Genomic DNA, 19,003 nt, shown 5'->3' with positions numbered 1-19,003 from the left:
CAAACCCATGAAGAAGTATGAATGTAAACAATCCGGCAGCGAGTCTGTCAACATGTCTGACAGTTGTTGCATGTTTGCTGAGTGAGCTCATGTTGTCTCCGGTCACTGGTTTCACCGTCACTGTGCCAGTGTGAACTGATCCTAATACCACATTTTACCACATTTACCATAATCTATTTTTCTTGGGCTTTGTTTGAGTTTTTCATTGAATTGTGTAGTAAAATTGTGATTCAGAGGCTCCGTAAATGAGGAGGAAATGTAGACAAATTTAATATTTTGGCATCACTGCAGTCATGTTTAAAGGTTCAGAATTCGGTATGGGAACAAACTAATGACTGAAGGGAATAGTTTGGCATGTTGGCAAATGTACTCATTAGTTTTCCTGCCTAAAGTTATAAATAACCACATTCATGTTTGTACAGTAAAGATGAAGCTAAAGCTAGCAGACTTTAAAAAGTGGGAAATGGCTACGGCTGTTACTGGACTACAGCTACAGTTACTGGTCCTGGGCAAGAAATAGTCTTTACGCTTTATGCTAAGCTAACTGGATGGTGGCTTCAGCCATATATTCAGCATACACACATAACAGTAGTATTAATCTTCTCATATAAGACTGTCATAAGACTGTTTCTCTTCTCCATGGACTTCGGAAGAAGGGGAAATTGTCCCTACACAAAATATTAGCTATTAGAAGCCTTATTGCAAAACCATGGATTGTGAATTGTCTATGAAAAATCTCAGTCATCCAGGTCTCCAGATATTTAGTATCAGTCGACTGATGAATGGTGAAACATCTTCAAGCCGCCACACAGTGATTTTAGTCTCTGCTAACATCAAACTCCACAAGATTTTGTTGTAACATCCTGGTTTTCTCAAATATCAAGGTTTGGGTACTTTTTACCTTTTAAACACATAATACTTCAAAAGATCCTCACCTTCACCATTAAGGTGTTACAGCACTCATAATTCCAGTTTGTAACCTGAGCTATGTACTATGAGTAATTCTACATTGCTGTAAGAGTTTATTAGCTTCCAAATACCCTCGAGCAAAACAGATCACTTTGAAGTGGCCACAGAACTGCAGCTTTGGGCGTTGCACGAGGTGCAGCACATTTCTGCAGAGAACACCTGGAAGAGGGTCAAAACTAAACACCCGCAGAGAAAATGATCTGTTAGTGTCACTGCAGTTTGCAGATGAAAGAGCTGAGCGTGTGACATCCAGTCATTACGAGGCGGAGGATCACCTGCTTGACTCCACATGTGTGATCTGTCTCACCACAGATTAGAAATAATGTGCTGCTGCTGAATGGACCGAGCTTCATCAGTAAATTCAGATTTGCTTTCATGGAAATGTAGTTGAGATTCCTGTTCAGGCCTTCAATGTGAATTAAAAGCTAAACTAAAATTATGTCACACCTATCAGTGAGTGTAAACGTTCATTCCCACCCACAGAATCAACATATCACCCATGATGCACCAGGAAGGGCGGCTAAACCCAAAGCTACAAATCAAAGTTTTACCAATAAGTTCAGACCAAGAAATAATACCTCACAGCTTTGGGTCGACAAGAGGTTTTATTCTTGTAAAAAACAAAACAAAACAAAACAAAAATAACAAAACAAACAACAACATGTAGTGAGTAAACAAAGGTGTGCTCAACAAGAGCTTCTTATTGCATTCGGAGGTTCAAAAGACAGCCTTTGCATGGAAAATTTAAAGTCTAACAAAACAATGAAAAACACTAGAAAATAAAACTACAGTGCAGAATGGGTGTGGATTTGAATTCACAGATCAGCAGTCCAGCTCTGCCCCTCTATCCTGGCCTAATCTAATTTTGAACATCATCAAGTTTTAACTAATAATTCTTCATAAAATTAGGAAAAGTGGGTTCTGGACACCCGTTTGGATTCATTATTGTCCCTGCTGTTGGATGTTTTGGTATCCTGATACACACTGTGAGCTGAGGGTCCCTATTTTCCGGGTCCGGGCGCTTTGGATAAGCCTTCGAGTGTCTGTGTGGTCTCCTGCAGTGCTCTCTGAAGGGCAGCTATAGCCTGATCGTGGCCTTCTAGCTTGGCCGCTTTGTCTTCTAATCCAGCCACCATGCTCCGTAAGCTCTCCAGCTGCTCGGGCATCACGCTGCTGCCGCTCCTGCTGCTGCTGCTGCTGTCCTCCAGAGCAGCGAGCCTCTTCTCCAGGTCCTCCACCTGCTGATCCAGACCGGAGTCCTTCGAATCTAGCTGGGTCTGGGCACCAGCCTGAGCGGCTATGTTGGACTGGAGCTCTTCCAGGCTGCTTCTCAGTGCGTCCAGCTCCTGCTGCAAGCCAGTTTTGGCTTTCTCCACAGCCTGCCCCTGGGCAGCCACAGTGCTTTCATGGGTGTCGTACTTTGCAAACAGTGATTCCACCTTGGAGGTTATGTCTGACATTGACGCAGACAGTAAATCTCCACTCTCCTCTGATGCTTTAACCCGAGCTTCGAGATCATCTGACCTTTTCTGGGCCTGAGCAGCTGCTGCATCCACCTGCCTCTCCACATTACGCACAGCATCCGCAACCTGCTCCACACTGCTCTCCACTGTCAGTGTTTTGTCCTTCAGAGCCTTAACTCCGGTCTCTGCATCAGACAGAGCCTGCCTCAGACTCCCGACAGTCTCCTGCATCACTGACCTCACTGTCTCCACCTCCTGAGACAGTGACACCACCTCCTGGTTGCGTGTCTGGAGCTCTTCCCTCACTGCGCCTATCTGCTTGCTGAGTGAATTAGTGGAAGTGTCAGCCTCCTGTTTGGCATTTTTGATTTCAGCTACAGTATCAACAATGGCAGAGAGCTCCTGTTTGATGAGCGCGGGGTCTTCCATGTCGCCCAGACGGGCTTTGAGATCGGCCAGCTGGGTCTGCGTCTCGCCCTGAGCTTCGGCGAACTCTGCCATGCTGGCTGCGATGGACTGACTCACCTCAGCCAGGCGTTCCTCCACAGTCTTCTCCAGAGAGGAGAACTCCTTCTCGCGAGCCTCCTTCACCTCGCTGATGCCCTCTGAGAGGTCCCTGAGTAGGTCGTTCTGGAGGTTCTGGAGAGCCTCATCCACCCTCTTGGTCTCCACTTCGCCCCTCTTCATCTGGCCGATGGCTCCATCCAGCTCCGACCGTGCGATGCCCAGTGATGACTCCAGCCCGTCCACAACGCTCTTCAGAGACGCCACCTGTGCATCAAGGCAGGACAACATACAGCATCAGCGTCTAGTCTCATCTACTAATATTACCCAGCTCATTTTATTTCATAATCATATTATTACAGTTTTACAGCTCATAACAATAGTGCAACCGAACTGCCACTTATTCGCCTTTTCCTGGGCTCCCCAGCCGTGATGGAGCAGGCTCAGTGTACTGAGATCCATCCATTTGCTGATGAAGACCACGCTATGCAGTTAAAAGCTCCTGAAAAAGTTAGGAACTGGAGCTGAAGTTAAGATTATTTCGTTAAGCTACCGTTCCAAAGGTCTAAAATAAAGGTTCTCCTGCTCGTCTCAGTTTTGTTATTTGCCTTTGAATTTTTTAAATATTACATTCAATACAAGTTTAGGTGTAAAAAGGGCACGACAGGTAGAAGAGCAGTCAGGTTCAATTCTGAGCTCGGAAACAGTCAGCCTGCTTTTTCCGTATTTAAAAAGACTACTACTGTACTGTTGTGGTTGATTTTAGTTTAATTTAAATGAATCTCCCTGATTACTAAATGTAGCACGTAATATTTCATGGTTATAAATTCTCACAGGCAAGGATAAGGCGGTGCAGGAAATAGATAATGTCATTTTTGATTGGCTGTGGTTAATGTTCACAATGCAATTCAGGTTGAGTAATGTAAGAACTATTTCAGAGGCGAGCTCCCGCCCAAGTAAATTAACACAAGGAACCTAGACCTATACATTTGCATGGGAGTTGAGTTGAGTCATCAGATAAGTGGAAACGAAAATGCTGCAATGCTGCTGTACATCCTGGAAGTTATTTAGATTAATGATACACGGTCTACTGAGACGTGCAGGAGGGTTATCACAGGACTGAGGACCTGAATGCAGCAGGAGGGAGACAGCAGACACAGAACAAGGAAATATATTTACAAACCTTTTTATTTCCTGAGAATGAGATTAGTGATTACATTAAAGTGCCAACTCACTCACTTAACAAACAGAGGGTGTCCCTTTAGCCTGCTTGAAACTTCAGTGATTGACAGTGTCAACTAATCCTTACCTGCCACTTGTATCTTAACAATAAATGACAGCTGATATCAAACATTCAAGCAAAAAATTGTAGAAATGATATATTTTCAACTTTAAATTGTACTTTTTGGACGTTTGCACCGTGAAAACAGGCGTTGCTAAAGCAGTCAACCATCTCCATCACTGTAGTTTACCTGCTGTGTACGCACCCAACCCCCAGCTGTACATGAAGTACAAGTATACGGACAGTTATGTAATCTCATATAAAATAGTGTCTAACAACAAAAAAACAGTTTCAATGCGCTTCCCATCTGTTTGTATTACATTAGAGAGTCCTGGAAGAAAAGTTGAGGGGAATTAAAAGTGAGTTTGATGTCAGCAGCCCATTGATGCGTCTCTCTCCTGATTGTCCACCAACCTGTTGAGCGACTCTCTCCAGTTCCCCGGCCAGCTGTGCGCTCCGCTGTGCGCTCTGCTCATGCCTGGCGTTGGTCTGCCGGATTTCTTCCACCACTTGCTGCAGATGAAAAGCAGCGAACCCTGCAGCGCCCACGATCGCAACGTAAAACACCGCGCTCACAACAAGCCCAAGGCAGCTCCGCGACCGTGGCCCCTGGGCCCCGGAGCCACTCGCTCCGTTGGTGGTTGTGACCTTCTGGCTTTTCCTCGACGCGTCGTCTTGGCTGGATGCGGCGCTCTTCTCGCCGGAGCTGCCCTTCTGTCGGTTTTTCGCTGTCATTGTCGGCAGGAGATGGCCCAGACGCGTGTGTGCGTGTGTGTGTGTGATGGGAGTGTGGCTGGTTTTGCAGTCGTGGATGGAGAGTGTTTCCAGTCCAGGCCCACTAACGGGACCAGCAGCGTATCAGTGAGCGCGTCGTGTCTTTTCCCGGGGCAGTTTTGCGTTGAGGTATGCGGATGGGGGCTGTCCCATGTTCAACTCCAAGCTCTCTGTAGGTCCAGTTTGATGACAGAAAACACCAGGAAACCGTGAATGATTTCTACTGCGCTCACATTTTGCTGATTATGTTCAATTTTTTTTTTTTTTTTTTTTTTTTTTTTTAAACCACAAACTAAATCAGCTGTAATCAATTTATAAGAGATCCAAAGATACATTTCTGCAGAATAATCTCTGTGGTACAGTGGCAGTGATTGTTCACCCAAAAGTGGTTTATCAGGCAACTTCAGAAAGTTTTTCATAGGTTCACATCAAAATAAAAATTAAATGAATCTCAGTTTTTAAGTCATTTGAAGCTAGAAAATGCCACAAAGATCTAGTGAAGGAAAAAGATAAAACATCTTATTGTAAAACGTTGTACCAAATGGAAAGTGTAACAATCTGCGTGTTGTTGACATAAAAAACTTTTAACATACATTTGTTATTACTGTGGCACCCGTTCGTAAATACAACTAAACTGCAGCAGACTGATGCAAACTTTGTGCAAGCGCTTGATCGAGCGGCGGAGCGCTGCAGGGAGGGGCTCCTTCTTTCTTCCCTGCGTGTCGCTCCTCCTCTCGCAGCCTACGTGGCAGCTGCAGCCTCCACCGCAGGCTGCTGTTGCGTCCTGTGAGCACAACTTTGTACAGCTCTCTCCACAGAGAGATGCATCAGACACATCAACTAAAATCACAGCTTTTATGTCCACAGACAAAGAAGTGAAGAGTCCAAAGTCCGTGTTGTGTCAATAACTGCATTTCTTCAGGGTAGATGAGTCATACTTTATGACCCTAAATTTCTGTGCAAGAGAGTGAGCTTTTCTTGACTAACAAGTGAGTACTTTACTTTACAACTATAACAATAATATTCCTATGAATTTTACATTATGGTTCTCAGCAATAGTGGCCCTGTCATTCTTTATGCATCATTACCAGTTGTATTGTTTTGACATTTCCTAACATCTCTGTAGGCCCTTTTTTGTCACTATGTTTAGACCAAATAAAGCTAAAGCTTTGTCCACGGCTCAGAAAAAGAAAATATTTCTGCATATAAAAGTTCTTACTTTGCATTCTGTGACAGAAACATCAGGTCACTGGTGTACTGGTTAGAAAAGGGGAGATAAACGGGGAAACGACCAATGCATCACTTCAAACACTAGATGTCACTGAAAGAGTGTTTTATGGTGAGATCACACACGAACAACACAGATGATCGCCTGAAACCAAAACCACACTGCAGTAACCATACAGTGTCAGCCTGTGTTTGCTCAGGGTAGTGCATATAATATAATATAATATAATATAATATAATATAATATAATATAATATAATATAATATAATATAATATAATATAATATAATATAATATAATTGGAGTTTATATGGAATAAAATTAACGACATACATTTTATTGGCGGACATTTAAATACCAAATACTGCAAGTTTGCTTTGAGTTGAGTTTGTATTTTTCTATTTAAAATGTAAAATCAAGCGAGTTTGTTACGATCACACCAAAAGTCTGACTAAAGATACAAAATAGGTAATAACTTATATCAAACAATCCCTGAACTTATACTTATTTGAAACTAAATCTCCTCTGGGTAATAACCATGGTTTTCCAGGTACACTAGTATTCAAATGGTTCCAGTATCTATGAACATAAAGTCGAAGTGCAGGATGTTCCCAGCAGACAGTGAACGCAGCATGATGCCCCTCCCGGACGCCGTGACAACAGACGCTGTTCCTCCGACGCGCCGTCCAGGTGTTCGGTGTATGAGGTTGCGGAGCTCCGGAACGTTTTACCAGTGTATCTGCATGAGGTGGCCTAACGGGATATGCTTTGTCCCCGAACCCGGCTGTCACTCGGACGTCTGAAATGCCGTCTTTCCGCCCCCCATTGCCTCATTCATCTCCCGGGGAATGACGCGGGAGCGCCGTTATAATGAAGACAGACACGGGGATCACAATCTGAGCTGAGTGTTTATACCTCGAGTGGGAACAGCTAGCGGTTAGGCTAGCCAGCTAGCCTGACGGCTCAGACACCCGGCGGCGGCGGCTCGGATATCGGATTTTCGCAGCCATGGCCGGGCTCATCAAGAAGCAGATCCTGAAGCATCTGTCTAGGTCAGTGCTGAGCGGCGGTTAACGTTAACGGACAGGGAGCGGAGAGACGACTAGCTAGCTAGCTAGCTATCAAAAAAATGTTACTTTAACCTTTACAAGAGAAAAACAAATGTATTTTTTTATGCTGGGCGTTGGTGAAAACGTTCTCTCCCGAGGTGTAGTTAGTTGGCCCGCACCCCTGTTGTCTGTCAGACTGTCAGTTGCTTTTTCAGTGGATGTAACCCTCACCGACCTAAGACGTGGCTACCCCGCTAACCTGCTAGCTGCGGGGTTAGCTAGCGTCAGTAAACGGTTAAGCCCTTGACACTTGCCTTGGCAGGTTGGACCAGTCAAATGGTTGAGTCAGATTGTTTAAAACAACAATCTCAGCTATGCCCCATAGGCAAAATATCCCCCAGCCACCGGTAGCCGATGAACACACTCTTTGCAGTATAAATCATGTAATAGTGCGTTAGTTAGACCTTAATTTGGCAAAGATGACACGATAAGTTGGGTAATAAGAGAAGGGTTTGCACTGTCTTGCGCAAGTGCTTTTCAGCGGGGTGCAGGTTTGTTTACACAGGTTTAAACCCTGCTATATCTGGTCTCGGCCTCTCATTACAGATCATGCATAGTGCACATGAACCCTGAGCACACAACACATAATCTTTTAGACAAGGAAATCTACGATACTGATATTTTAATTCAACACATAGTTTATGTCACTGTTAAGCGCCCTTTTCTGGACCCATAGATAATTGAGGGTAGTATTGGATCAGGATCTGTTTAATGGCACTGCCACTTGCTGTGTTAGGTTTCATTATTTGTTTTATGTCCTTCTGTTATATGCAGCATCCAGCTCTATCTGCTTTACATGCATTATTTATTCTTTTCCACTGTCCCTCAAGGGACTTTCAGTGGACCATTTCCTTGTTTTTATTCCAGGGGGAGAGCGTGGAACATGCAGCACTGTTTTCCACCCACATATTAAATTGCTAATAACCTATTACAGAGCATATTTATACTTTGAACTGTGTCCAAATGTAGGGTGTATTGAATCATAATTATAGTGGCGGGGTATTGAAATCAAAGGTGAACAGAGCTTACACGTGATATATGAAATGTCAGCTGTCTTGTTTAAATTGCAGGTCAAAGATGACTCGGTCTTTGAAAAGCTGATCAGTATGCAGGTGGACTATTTTGTCTTCTTGAAGGGAAGGAACACAAATGTGATTGTGCTTGGTGAGAGGAGCCTTTGCGGTGACTGAATTGCGACTAATTTGTCACACACTGGTCAATACCTTAATGGTGTTTGCGATTGCTTTGTCCTTTATACTCTCACACAATGCCACAGCCAAGATTTGCATTGCCAGCAACACACAGCCTATGGGTGGCATGTCCTTCATTGTCCTCGCACTCTAGGTTGTGTGTGTCGAGGCAATGCATAAGTGTTTTCTGCACATGACTGTGCACGGCCTCAGTAGCATTAGCATCAACACTGACAGGAAATGACTGGAGGAGTAGTGATGTCATCTGTCTTTGGGCTTGCCATCTGATCTGCTTTGTTCTGGCCTGTTTGGTCTGGAGTGGAAGCTGACCCATCTGACAATCGTCCAATCCTGCTCCGTTTAGTGCAGTGATGTCACGGTAAAAGTGCCGGTGTCAGCAGCAGCGTCACCTTATATACTCCACTGAATGAGCACAAGCTACAGGAGACTGTGATTATTGTGTATGTTTGAGAGATTTTGGCTAGATTCTGTCTGCTCAGTTGCAGCATCATGCTGCTTCATCAGAATCTGCCAGGAATAGTTTGTACTTTTAGCTAGCTTATTCATACACTCTGTAGGTGTGCTTACACAGCTACAGGTTATGTTGTGGGTGTCAACATGTCAGCTCAGCCCCCGTGCTTTACTGCTGCAGAGGACACATGTCTGTCTGATACTGTCTGTGACCAGGACGAGCTTGTCTCTGAGAGGCGGCACCACATCGTCACAGTTCATTGACTCAGAAGTCTGCAATGGCTGTTCCTCCTCCAGCCAAGACAAGCGCACTGAGGCATACATGACATATTAAACTAGTTGAGAGGCCCTTTTTGTACAAAGTGAGCTGGTAGAAGCCTTGTGTGTGTGTGTGTGTGTGTGTGTGTGTGTGTGTGTGTGTGTGTGTGGCTTTTCATGTGCATGGATGAGTTTGTGAATATTAAGTGTCATGGCTGAGTTGCTGGCATGCAGATGTTCTGTGTTGATGATTGTGTTGATGAAGTGTCTAAACTGAAGATTGAAGTCAGGCAGCCCTTAGGGGAGGGTTGATGGCAAGGTGTGTGTGTGTGTGTGTGTGTGTGTGTGTGTGTGTGTGTGTCTGCATTACACACAGGTTAAGATTATTGACAAGACCCTGGCCCAGAGCCAGATCGCACAATATCCTATTACACCACACTGCCACACACAAATACAGATGGATGGAGAAAGAGCTGAACACAGTTAGACAAGCTCGGTCACATTCTCTTTACTTTGTTCTCCCACAGCAGAGATTTTCTCGTGCCTACAGGAAAGTGAAAGCTCAGACTCAGCTTCAGAGCAGGGACGTGGAGCTGGCAGATATTCTGACACAGGAGCTTAAACACAGGTGTTCTAGAAGAATGAGACTTATACTTAGTGTGAATGACCCTTCCCTTTCTCTCTTCCCTCCTTCGTGCAGCCTTTCCACTCTTGTTTCTATCTGTCCCCACAGCCTTTGTTGGCATCCTCTCAAGAGTATGTTATCCCCACTTTTGATTTACTTATGTTAACATGCATTAATATGTAAAAAAAACTCCATAGATGCATCACTTCTTCAAATGCTATTTCTAAAGGCCATTATCCAGTTTGCTTTTTGTGATCTACCTCATATTTAGAGATAAAACGATCAACAAAAAATAATTGACAATTGTTAAATGGTTTAACAGTTATGCTTTTAGGCAAGAAGTTAAAAAAACACAGTCTCTGTCTGTATAATGTGAATATTTGCTGGATTTCTTAGTCTTCTGTTATGTTAAACTAAATATCTTTGGGTTTTTCGATGAATTGTCCATATGTCAGCTTGGACTTGGAAAATGTCATGGACGGTTTTCTCTATTTTCTGGCACCTTATGGACCAAGCAGTGAATTAGTTACCCTGGACACACCAGCCCTTTCTAAAAGCCAAATCAAAATCTTGCCTTGCCTTGCCTTGCCTTTCCTTGCCCTGCCTTGCCTTGCCTTTCCTAGCGTCATGATTCCAGAGAAAATTGCAGCTTATTCATGTCACAGGACCACAGCTTATTGTAGGCAGCATAATTCGCCTCCTGTGTCACAGGGGAATGTAGAAAGTTTGAACAGTACATTGGGCCAAGCTGTTAATAGACAAACCTACACAGAAAGATTATCACTTCACCTTCTAATGGAAAGAGTTCATGGCCTGGAAGATTAGGGTCATAGTGAGGCTGGTATGTGAGGGCCGTTTTGGGGTTAAGTCAGGACGATAAAGGAGAGTCGACACGATGGCTCCAGTCAGGCGTAGTCCTGTGAACTTCTCTCCTTTTCAGGCTTTAATAGTTGATGTGTAGGATTCCAGTTCAGTTTTCAGTTTTCATCCTGACAGTGTTGCTTTAAGCATTTCATGTGATGACGCATTGGTTATTGGAAATGGTCGGACCGCCAACTGATCCCACAAGAATTTTATCCCTTAAATTTTCAGGCAGTGAAGAGGAGGCTGGTTAGTTTAGGGAACCATTTCTATCTGTGCGTCAGCTAAGACTGAGCATAAGGGACTGTAACCCAGTATTATGAACGCACCATTCAGTGTGTGCAAGAATAACAAGCCTCTTCTTTTCATCAGCAGACATTTAGAGCCCATTGCGGTGTGAGAGACGGGCTCAGTTCTACCGTTGTGTGTGTCATCGTGAGCCTGAGTCTTTCCATCCTGCAGTGGCTGCATGATGATGCACTATAGTGATGAACTCCACTATTCCCAGTGTTACTGCTCGCTGCTGGTGGGAAGGCAATTACACCATGAGTCATGACTGAGTGCCTTGCTGTGGGTGTCTCATCGGTGTGTAGCTGTGAAATACTTTGTGTGTGTGTGTGTGTGTGTGTGTGCGTGCGCATGTGCACGCACTAAATGTTTAGTGTGTGTGTGTATGTGAGCAACATTTGGACAGGGTCCCTCCGGGCCTTAGCATCCTCTGCTGCAGTGTAACTGGGATTGGTCTTGGATCCTCTTCTCCTTCACGCTAACCTTTTCACCGTCTCAACAGGGTCATAGATATTCCAGGGCTCCTGGGACCTTCGCTGTCAGTACAAACTCACTTCACTGTGACAGGTTGCCTCTGTGTTTTTGAACTGTTGTCCCTGTTGACATGTGTGGAGGTGTTTTTGTAGGAGTTTGTGTATGTAGGCTAGAAAGTAAGTCAAGTGATCCCTCTTGATGATAACATTGATGTGATGCAGACTTTTTAATAAATGTTCTGTTTTGGCTGCACCATGTATTATTGTCTTCATCTCAACTTATATTTTCACAACAAGCACTTTGCAGAGAGCTGCAATATCTGAGGCTACATGAAGATGCCAGACATGTTTGTGCCTTTTCTTAGTGTAGTAACTGCTGTCCCCATTGCCAGAAATATATTAAATTAGAAGATAACATTCCAGCGTAAGTATATAATGTTGTACTGGAGCTGGAAGTAAAGATCATATTCATTGTTGATTACTCGTCTTGATGAATCTGTGGCCTATAGAATGTAACAATAGTGAAAAATGCCCCTCATGTTTCTCCCAAATCCAGGGCAATGTCTTCAGATCAGCTCCAACCAACAATCTAAAAGCCAAAAATATTCAGTTTACTGTAATAAAAGACCAAGACACACAAAACAAAGAAGCTGGAACCAGTGAAGTTTTGGAATTTCTTAAACAGTTGACCAAGCTTGTTGCAAATTCATTTTCTGTCAGTCTATTAAGCAACTCATAGGATTTCATCTCCACACAGTCCAGTTTTTTTTACTATTGGTTTTTATCACAACTTCAAAATCTGATGTTGATAGCTTCATAGACATCTAACAATGAACAGAGGAAGATGTACCCACAAACACACCTGTACTGTGTTATACACTACATTAAAACACAAAACAGGTAAGCAGAGTCACTCATGTGCAACACAATGTCACTTGTGTCTCTCAAATATTGTTAATGGTTAATGTTACCCCTCTTAAATCCAGCTCGGGTTATCAGAGCAGGCTGTTTAATGACAGGCCGATTCCTCCAGATGGAATAATTTCATGTGAATATTAAAAGGTAGTAGACAACACCAACGGATAATTAAGAAAAGCCTCATGAATGTGGGCACGTGTTATTTTTAAGTGAGGTTGTTTTCAGGTTTCCATTTGACTTGCCAGCACACCCACACTGCAGGCAGGCAGCCTCCAAACACCGCAGTGCTACTGTGGATAGATAACATATCATCTCTGACCAGCCATTAGAAATATGTTTTGAGGTCAGCAGTTTTCGATATTACATTTGATGAACTTGCTTCGTATAAAATATTAGAAGATATTAAAATGAAGTGACAGTCATCATGTTTAACAAATGATCTGAGGTTTTTACCCCTTTTCTGAACACTTTAATGATTGTCTTAGTGTGTCTCAGTTGCTGCTGGGATCCTGTGAGCTTTCTATTGGTTTCGCCTGCGGGTCTCTGGCTGAATAAAGTGCCTTCATGTCCATTCAGGAGTACTGACTTTATTGGAAGCAGTTGTCAGACTCATTACAGTCTGCTGTTGATACTGAATGGGCGAGTGAAGGATTTAAAGGCCCATTTTAAATGTCACATTCTCCATTTCTGTTGTTGAGCCAAGTCTGCTGCTCGGTCAAATGAGCACTGGCAGGAAAGAATGTGGTAACATCCCAGATCCCACTTTTTTTTCCCCCCTGGAAAACCACATTCCTAATTTCTATGAGAGTCCCCGAAGATTCTTCCTTTTCTTTCTGTCTCTTTTTATTTTTTCTTTTTCTTCTCATCTGTCTCTTTCTCTTTACGTTACCAGAGGCTCGGTTGCTAAAACAAGCTGGTCTGTCTGAGTCACTTTGGCCATCTTCCCTCAGGCTCCTCTCTTTCTGGCACTGATGTCATCAGGCTGCGCCACGAATGTGCTGTGAGAGAGCATGAAAAAGCTGGGAGAGTCGAACTTTCCATTTACAGGCACCAGCGTGAAGTGTGGCGGACTGAAGTCTGCTCTTATTGTATTGTGGTAAAAGAAAAAGCTGCAAGATCAGCCCACTGTGGCAGACATTTTTATGTTGATTTTGGCCAAAGTGCACACAAAGTCTATGTATTGGATAAGTATTTAAGAAAAATCAGGCTTGAGCAACACAAACCAGTGCTGTTATTTATTTTATCAGGTTTAATTTACAGTAATCCATCTCCCTTTATAATTTCTCCCTTTGTAAAGATGACAAGTTAAAACCAACTTTTACAGAGAGGAATGGAGGCATGGATTTTTCTGTTGAGTGGTTAATTTTGTGTTTGACAGGCAGGCAGACCCCTCTCCAGCCAGTAGCTATTCCTAATCTCTTTATGGGCCTGGATTTGGTCCGGTGAGCTCGGCCTAGGCTGAACTGACTGGAATAATAGCTCAAGTCTGGGGAGGAGAGATGAAAGGGAAAGATGACAGTGTGTGAACTTAATACCCTCTGGCTGTTGTTCTCAGTAATGAGTCGGATCTCCATCTGTGTAACTTATTTAGCATTAGTATCCTTGATATTAGACGCTTGATCAAGAAATTATTTGATTGCAGTATTGGTTTATTTATGATGCTGGGAGAAGAGGAGAGGAAGCGAGAGGTGGCCCAGGGGATGCCGAGAAGCCAGATAAGGAGCGAGAGAGCGAGTGAAGTTAGCTGGCCGGCTGGCTGATACTTGATCAGCAGCGGGGATGAATATTTCACTGGTCACAAGGCTGAGACACTTCAGCAACAACATCCAACTCTGAGACAAGCTAACTGCCTCTGAGTGTGTGCCCATGAGACCACATGTGCACATAATATTATTTGTGTTTTATCAGTGAGAGTGTGTGTTTTGCGTCTTGTTCCTCGTTCCGCTGTGCTGAGTCTGTGTGTGTGTGCGCCGCTGCCACAGCTGAATAATTTACAGGGATGTTGAATTAGAGGAGAATCTAACACTGCCAAGAGAAGGTGTTGAGTGGAAAGAAGCAGGAATTTGACAGACTGAATAATTTAAACTGTAGGCAGCTGAATCACAAAGCTTTGCTCAGTGGACGAAGCTTCTTTCACACTGCAGAAACGGACTCTGAGCACCTTGATGATGTCCATCCGTCAGCGAGGACTCAGACTGGATGGTCTTCTCCAGTTACTGGGTGGCTCTATAATCATACATCACCGCTTTTGCATAGATGATAATGCAAATGCTCTTCTTGGTGCCAAGGACCAATCCAAGTGGCTCTGGCGCCAATACATCACCTTATTTGGCCGATCAGACTTTTATATAGCCACATAAATGTCAGTTTCTTAGTTAGTGTCAGTGTAAATTCAGTGTTTTCACTATCATTTGCGTACATAATTCAGTGTCAGTGTGCTGCAGACGCCCTTTTGAGCCACAGCAATCCCTGGTCTCATGGTACCTTACATAAGAAAGTAAATTCCACACAGTGCTGTTACAGATTTTAAATTTGGGAAGTGAGAACAATGCTGTCGGATTTGCTGTACCCGTAGATACTCTGAGTTCAGTTATCGGTATCGGTATCAGAAGAGATCATCCCTGCATCCCTAAATCAAACGTGTGTCAGATATCAAGTGTTACAGTGATGTTGTCTGCACTTTCTGCGTTGCGAGTGCTGTGTTTTCACTGAATCCTGTTTTTACTGTAAGGTTTTTGTGTTATTTTGCTTTCAGGGCCTTGTAGTGAACTTCAGCGCTTTTTAGTGCCAGCCAAAATGTGAAAATCGCACCAAGTATCAACCTGTCAAGTACTTAAAGATGGCTTCGAATGATTTCTCAGATTCTTAGTCTCTTACTTATTCCTTGATCAGAAGGAAGGTTTAGTAAAAATGAAGGGAACCTCGGAGTTTCCTGTCCCAGAAACAGAGATCACTCTGATTTAGGCACTGTGGTTACTTACTCTGTCAACCTAACCTGCTCGCTGACAGGTTTTCTTTCTCTCCGTTTCCTGCCAAGAAGCTGTCTGACATGCTCCCTTATATAGTCGACACCAACATGCATCCGAGCACATCAGTTTACAGAGGTTTATGTCAGCAGAAGATTCAAATCCTGGTTCGATATTAGTTTGATACTCAAGGTCTATCTTTACTGATGTTACCATCAGAGAGACGGCGATCTCTGTCCTTAGATTCAAATACCACACAAAGTGGATTCATCCTCAGCTCAGAATGAAAACTACACACACTGTCTTTATAACACTCGCTCTGAAATGTTTACTGTACATTATTGGACTGTTAATGTCCAATAATTGGACATTAATCTGCGTGAAGCCTTTTGGTCGCACTGATGGAAAATTCCTATCGCAGTCATCATTTCATGTTGGAAATAATATTTTATTTCTGAGTGAGGTTGATTGTAGTGCAACTGAAAATACTATTAAAAAAAAAAAAGCATTGTTATAGTATCAGAGTTGAAAATCAGGTATTGTACTGCCACTGATGTTGATGGATTTCAAATGATAGCCAGCGCTATTGTTCTGTCATGAGCACAGTTACAACCATTCATCACAGTCTACATCAGAGTTAGTAGGGCAGTAAAAAAAAAAGCTCCATTCTGTCATCTAGATGTTACAGCCTCCATATTCAGGTCACGCTATCAGTGATGTGTGTTAGTTGTGAAACTGAGATCTGGATCTATTCAGGCACATACTGTAAGTGTAAGTGTGGGAGATTAGCTAGGTAACAAGATTAAGCCTACCTGTTCTGTGTGTGTGTGTGTGTGTGTGTGTGTCTTGTTAACACTGCCACCATTTTAGATAAACAACCAAATCAGATCTGGTGTTACTTTGGTGCTTACGCCGTCTGATATGATTAGTTTGCTGCATCGTTGGATGAAAAACCAAATCACTAAACACACTGGCTGAGTTGCTGGAGTTCAAACACAAATGCGCACAGTGTTCTTGACCTCTATACGTCACATAGTTGAGGCCGTGTGGCTCTTGACAGGTAGAGAATGTGGGATCAATACTGTCCGTGTTTCCAGAGATTCCATCAGGCTGCTCTGTGGATATGCACAGGTCAATAAACCATTTAGTATCTGGCCACCCTGCTAACTATTACCCAATAATCAAACTGTGCATGGGTGCAGAAAACACTTTGGTCATGGACACTGAGATTATGTGTTCAAATCTCTTTACTTGAGCTAAAAAGCAAATAGACTAAACACACAGAATCACTTCATTATATACACAGCATATCCACATATGTTTCATCAAGATACTGAGATTATAAATATCAATATAGGCTTATACATTTAATTAAAGGTGAGTTTCACTTTAATACCTGTTATCCTGAGTGTCAACGTATAATATAGTGTCAGACCAAAGCCTTTACCTCACCTCCTGCTGCACTCTTTCTTCCTGCCTTTGAATCCTCTACATTGCAGCCCAGGAGGTGTTTTCATTATTAAAACTCAAACACTCTGTACCTTGATCCTCTCTCTTCCACGCCATTATCAGATTAAGCAACAACTCTGGAAACAAAGCAAACAGGTACAGTTAACAAAGCCTGGTTTCTGTTTAATTTATTATTTCTTTCCAGTTGATTGACCTGTAATATGACTTCAGCAGCAATGTGTAACCCTAAATTATGGCCTTATTTCTGAGTGTACTATTAAAAAGAAGTGGGTTTTGTTCTTAAATGTAATTCACTCAGGAATTAATGGCTTTGACTTGGTAGAAAATGACTATTTTTAAAATTAAGCATTTAAAAATGTGATGTTTGAGTTTCACTGGAAAGGCGTCTCTCTCTCCTCATCCAATACACCAAAAGCCAAACAGTTGGAGTTTGTTTGGCCAGCCTGTTGCTTTGCCAAGAATCCGTTTCTATAAATATTCCCAGGCTCAAAGCTGCACTTCTCATCCGTGTCTCGTAGGTTTGCTAAGAACCTGTCGCCGGACAAGATCAACCTCAGCACGCTGAAGGGGGAGGGCCAGCTCACCAACCTGGAGCTGGATGAGGAGGTTCTTCAGAGCCTGCTGGACCTGCCCACATGGCTGGCCATCAACCGCGTGGAGTGCAACAAGGCTGCCATCCGGGTGAGGGGGACACAGTCTTGTATTGAATTTGAGCATTTTGAAGGAATAACTGGGAAAAGCACTTGTGGAGACTTAAATGAGAAGACTGATACAACTCTCTTGTTTTTATTGTAAATATTAAGCCTTCAGCCTTCAGCTGGAGAGGTTATCTTAGCATAACACCTTGAAACAGGGGGAAATGGCTAGTTAGAGCAAGTTGTATCTTGTTTGTTTAATCCGTACAATAACTGCAGCACAAAAACATCACATGATTTTGTGGGGCGCTTTGTGTCGGACGATTTTTTGACCCGGTAAAGCAGCTCCTCCTTTCAACTGCTCGGAGCCAAGAAACAGTGCAGCACCAACCCTTTGTAAAACAGCAAATAGTGGTTTTTACGCTTAGGTTTTTGCACAGATTAAACATATAAGATATCACATATTCATTAATGAATTAACTTTTGGCTGTAACTAATGTATATTATATATTAGAATGGTATTAATCTTCTTATCTACTCTCCTGCTGAAGACAAATAAGCATACATCCCAAAATGCAGAATTTTAGCTTTAAAGCTTTATTGTTTGAAGGTGTAATCTCACCAAATCAGACTCTGTAACTTTCCTTATTGCTACTAGTAAAACCAAAATACAGAGATAACGTGTGTGCTGCTCGCTCACATTGAAAATTGCATACTAAACAGATTTATACGGCTTTATTACCGGCCTAAAGCAAATGAAACCTAGAAAATGATCATTGTTCTCTGTTTGGGGGAGCAAATAAAGACACTTGTAAACAATCATGTTGTACCCCTCCAACACCCAGTGAGTCTTTGCACCACACACACACTCCCTGCTGGAGCTGGCCGATGCACTAATGTGGTCATGGTCCTCATCCAAGTGCCATGTGTAAGAGCAGACACACCCTGGAAACAGTGAATGGGGCTGCGACATTTCCACCATGACTGGACTTTTATTCAGACCAAGGTCCACTCTCCACCTCCTTGTTTCCTCCTTCAACTCATTCCTTTCTCTCTTTCCTCACTGTGTTCATTCCTCGGCTCTTAACCTAATTTCTCAACCTGTTTTCTACACATCTGTCTCCCTTCATGAGGTTATTATTATTATTATTATTATTATTATTAGATCAATAATAAAAAAAAAGCTACAGCCTTTTTTACCATCTTGATATTTGCCATATCTCCTGTCTTTCTGTACTTATTTGCTGTGTCACTGACAGTGTATGTAATACTAATACACTATTGCAGCTATAATACCCACATCATCTACAGTGAGTGTGTGTGCATGGAGCATCAGATTTCTCAGTGCACAGTGGAGCTGGTGAATTGAAACCTGTGGCACCGCCTCTCTCCAGTTTAGTGTTTGTTTCAGAGTTTACTGTCAAACTGGTCAAAAAGAGAACAGAGATGTGTATCTCACTTCCTCACCGTCTGATCTTTGTTTCTTCCTGTTACAGAGGAGCTCAAAATCAAGACTCGCA

The 19,003-nt window shown here is 43.0% G+C and overlaps 2 protein-coding genes across 4 annotated transcripts in view; one reads left to right on the top strand and one right to left on the bottom strand.

The window, feature by feature from the left end:
• Window positions 1–1,555: 1,555 nt before the first annotated feature.
• Window positions 1,556–5,118, bottom strand: ckap4 (cytoskeleton associated protein 4). The gene is made up of 2 exons (XM_071502328.1): window positions 4,633–5,118; window positions 1,556–3,203 (listed from the first exon to the last, which is right to left on the bottom strand). The coding sequence occupies exons 1-2, from the start codon at window positions 4,951–4,953 to the stop codon at window positions 1,971–1,973; spliced, it is 1,554 nt and encodes a 517-aa protein (XP_071358429.1). The 5' UTR covers window positions 4,954–5,118; the 3' UTR covers window positions 1,556–1,970.
• A 1,760-nt stretch (window positions 5,119–6,878) lies between these two features.
• Window positions 6,879–19,003, top strand: part of bltp3b (bridge-like lipid transfer protein family member 3B) — a 32,496-nt gene continuing 20,371 nt past the window's right edge. Inside the window, exons 1-2 of one of the 3 annotated variants that reach the window (XM_071501886.1) lie at window positions 6,879–7,271; window positions 17,367–17,529. In XM_071501886.1, the coding sequence (XP_071357987.1) occupies window positions 7,228–7,271; window positions 17,367–17,529 (207 nt within the window). In that variant the 5' untranslated portion in view covers window positions 6,879–7,227. The remainder of the gene's footprint in view (window positions 7,272–17,366; window positions 17,530–19,003) is intronic. The other 2 variants (XM_071501884.1, XM_071501885.1) reach the window with 2 other exon arrangements.

The sequence above is a fragment of the Trachinotus anak genome, unplaced genomic scaffold, assembly GCF_046630095.1.
Source record: "Trachinotus anak isolate AG129_WGS33_773 ecotype Australia unplaced genomic scaffold, CSIRO_AGI_Tana_v1 ptg000018l, whole genome shotgun sequence".
NCBI lineage: Eukaryota > Metazoa > Chordata > Actinopteri > Carangiformes > Carangidae > Trachinotus > Trachinotus anak.
The sequence above is the reverse complement of the archived record's forward strand: the minus strand, read 5'-3'. Positions and strand labels throughout refer to the sequence as shown.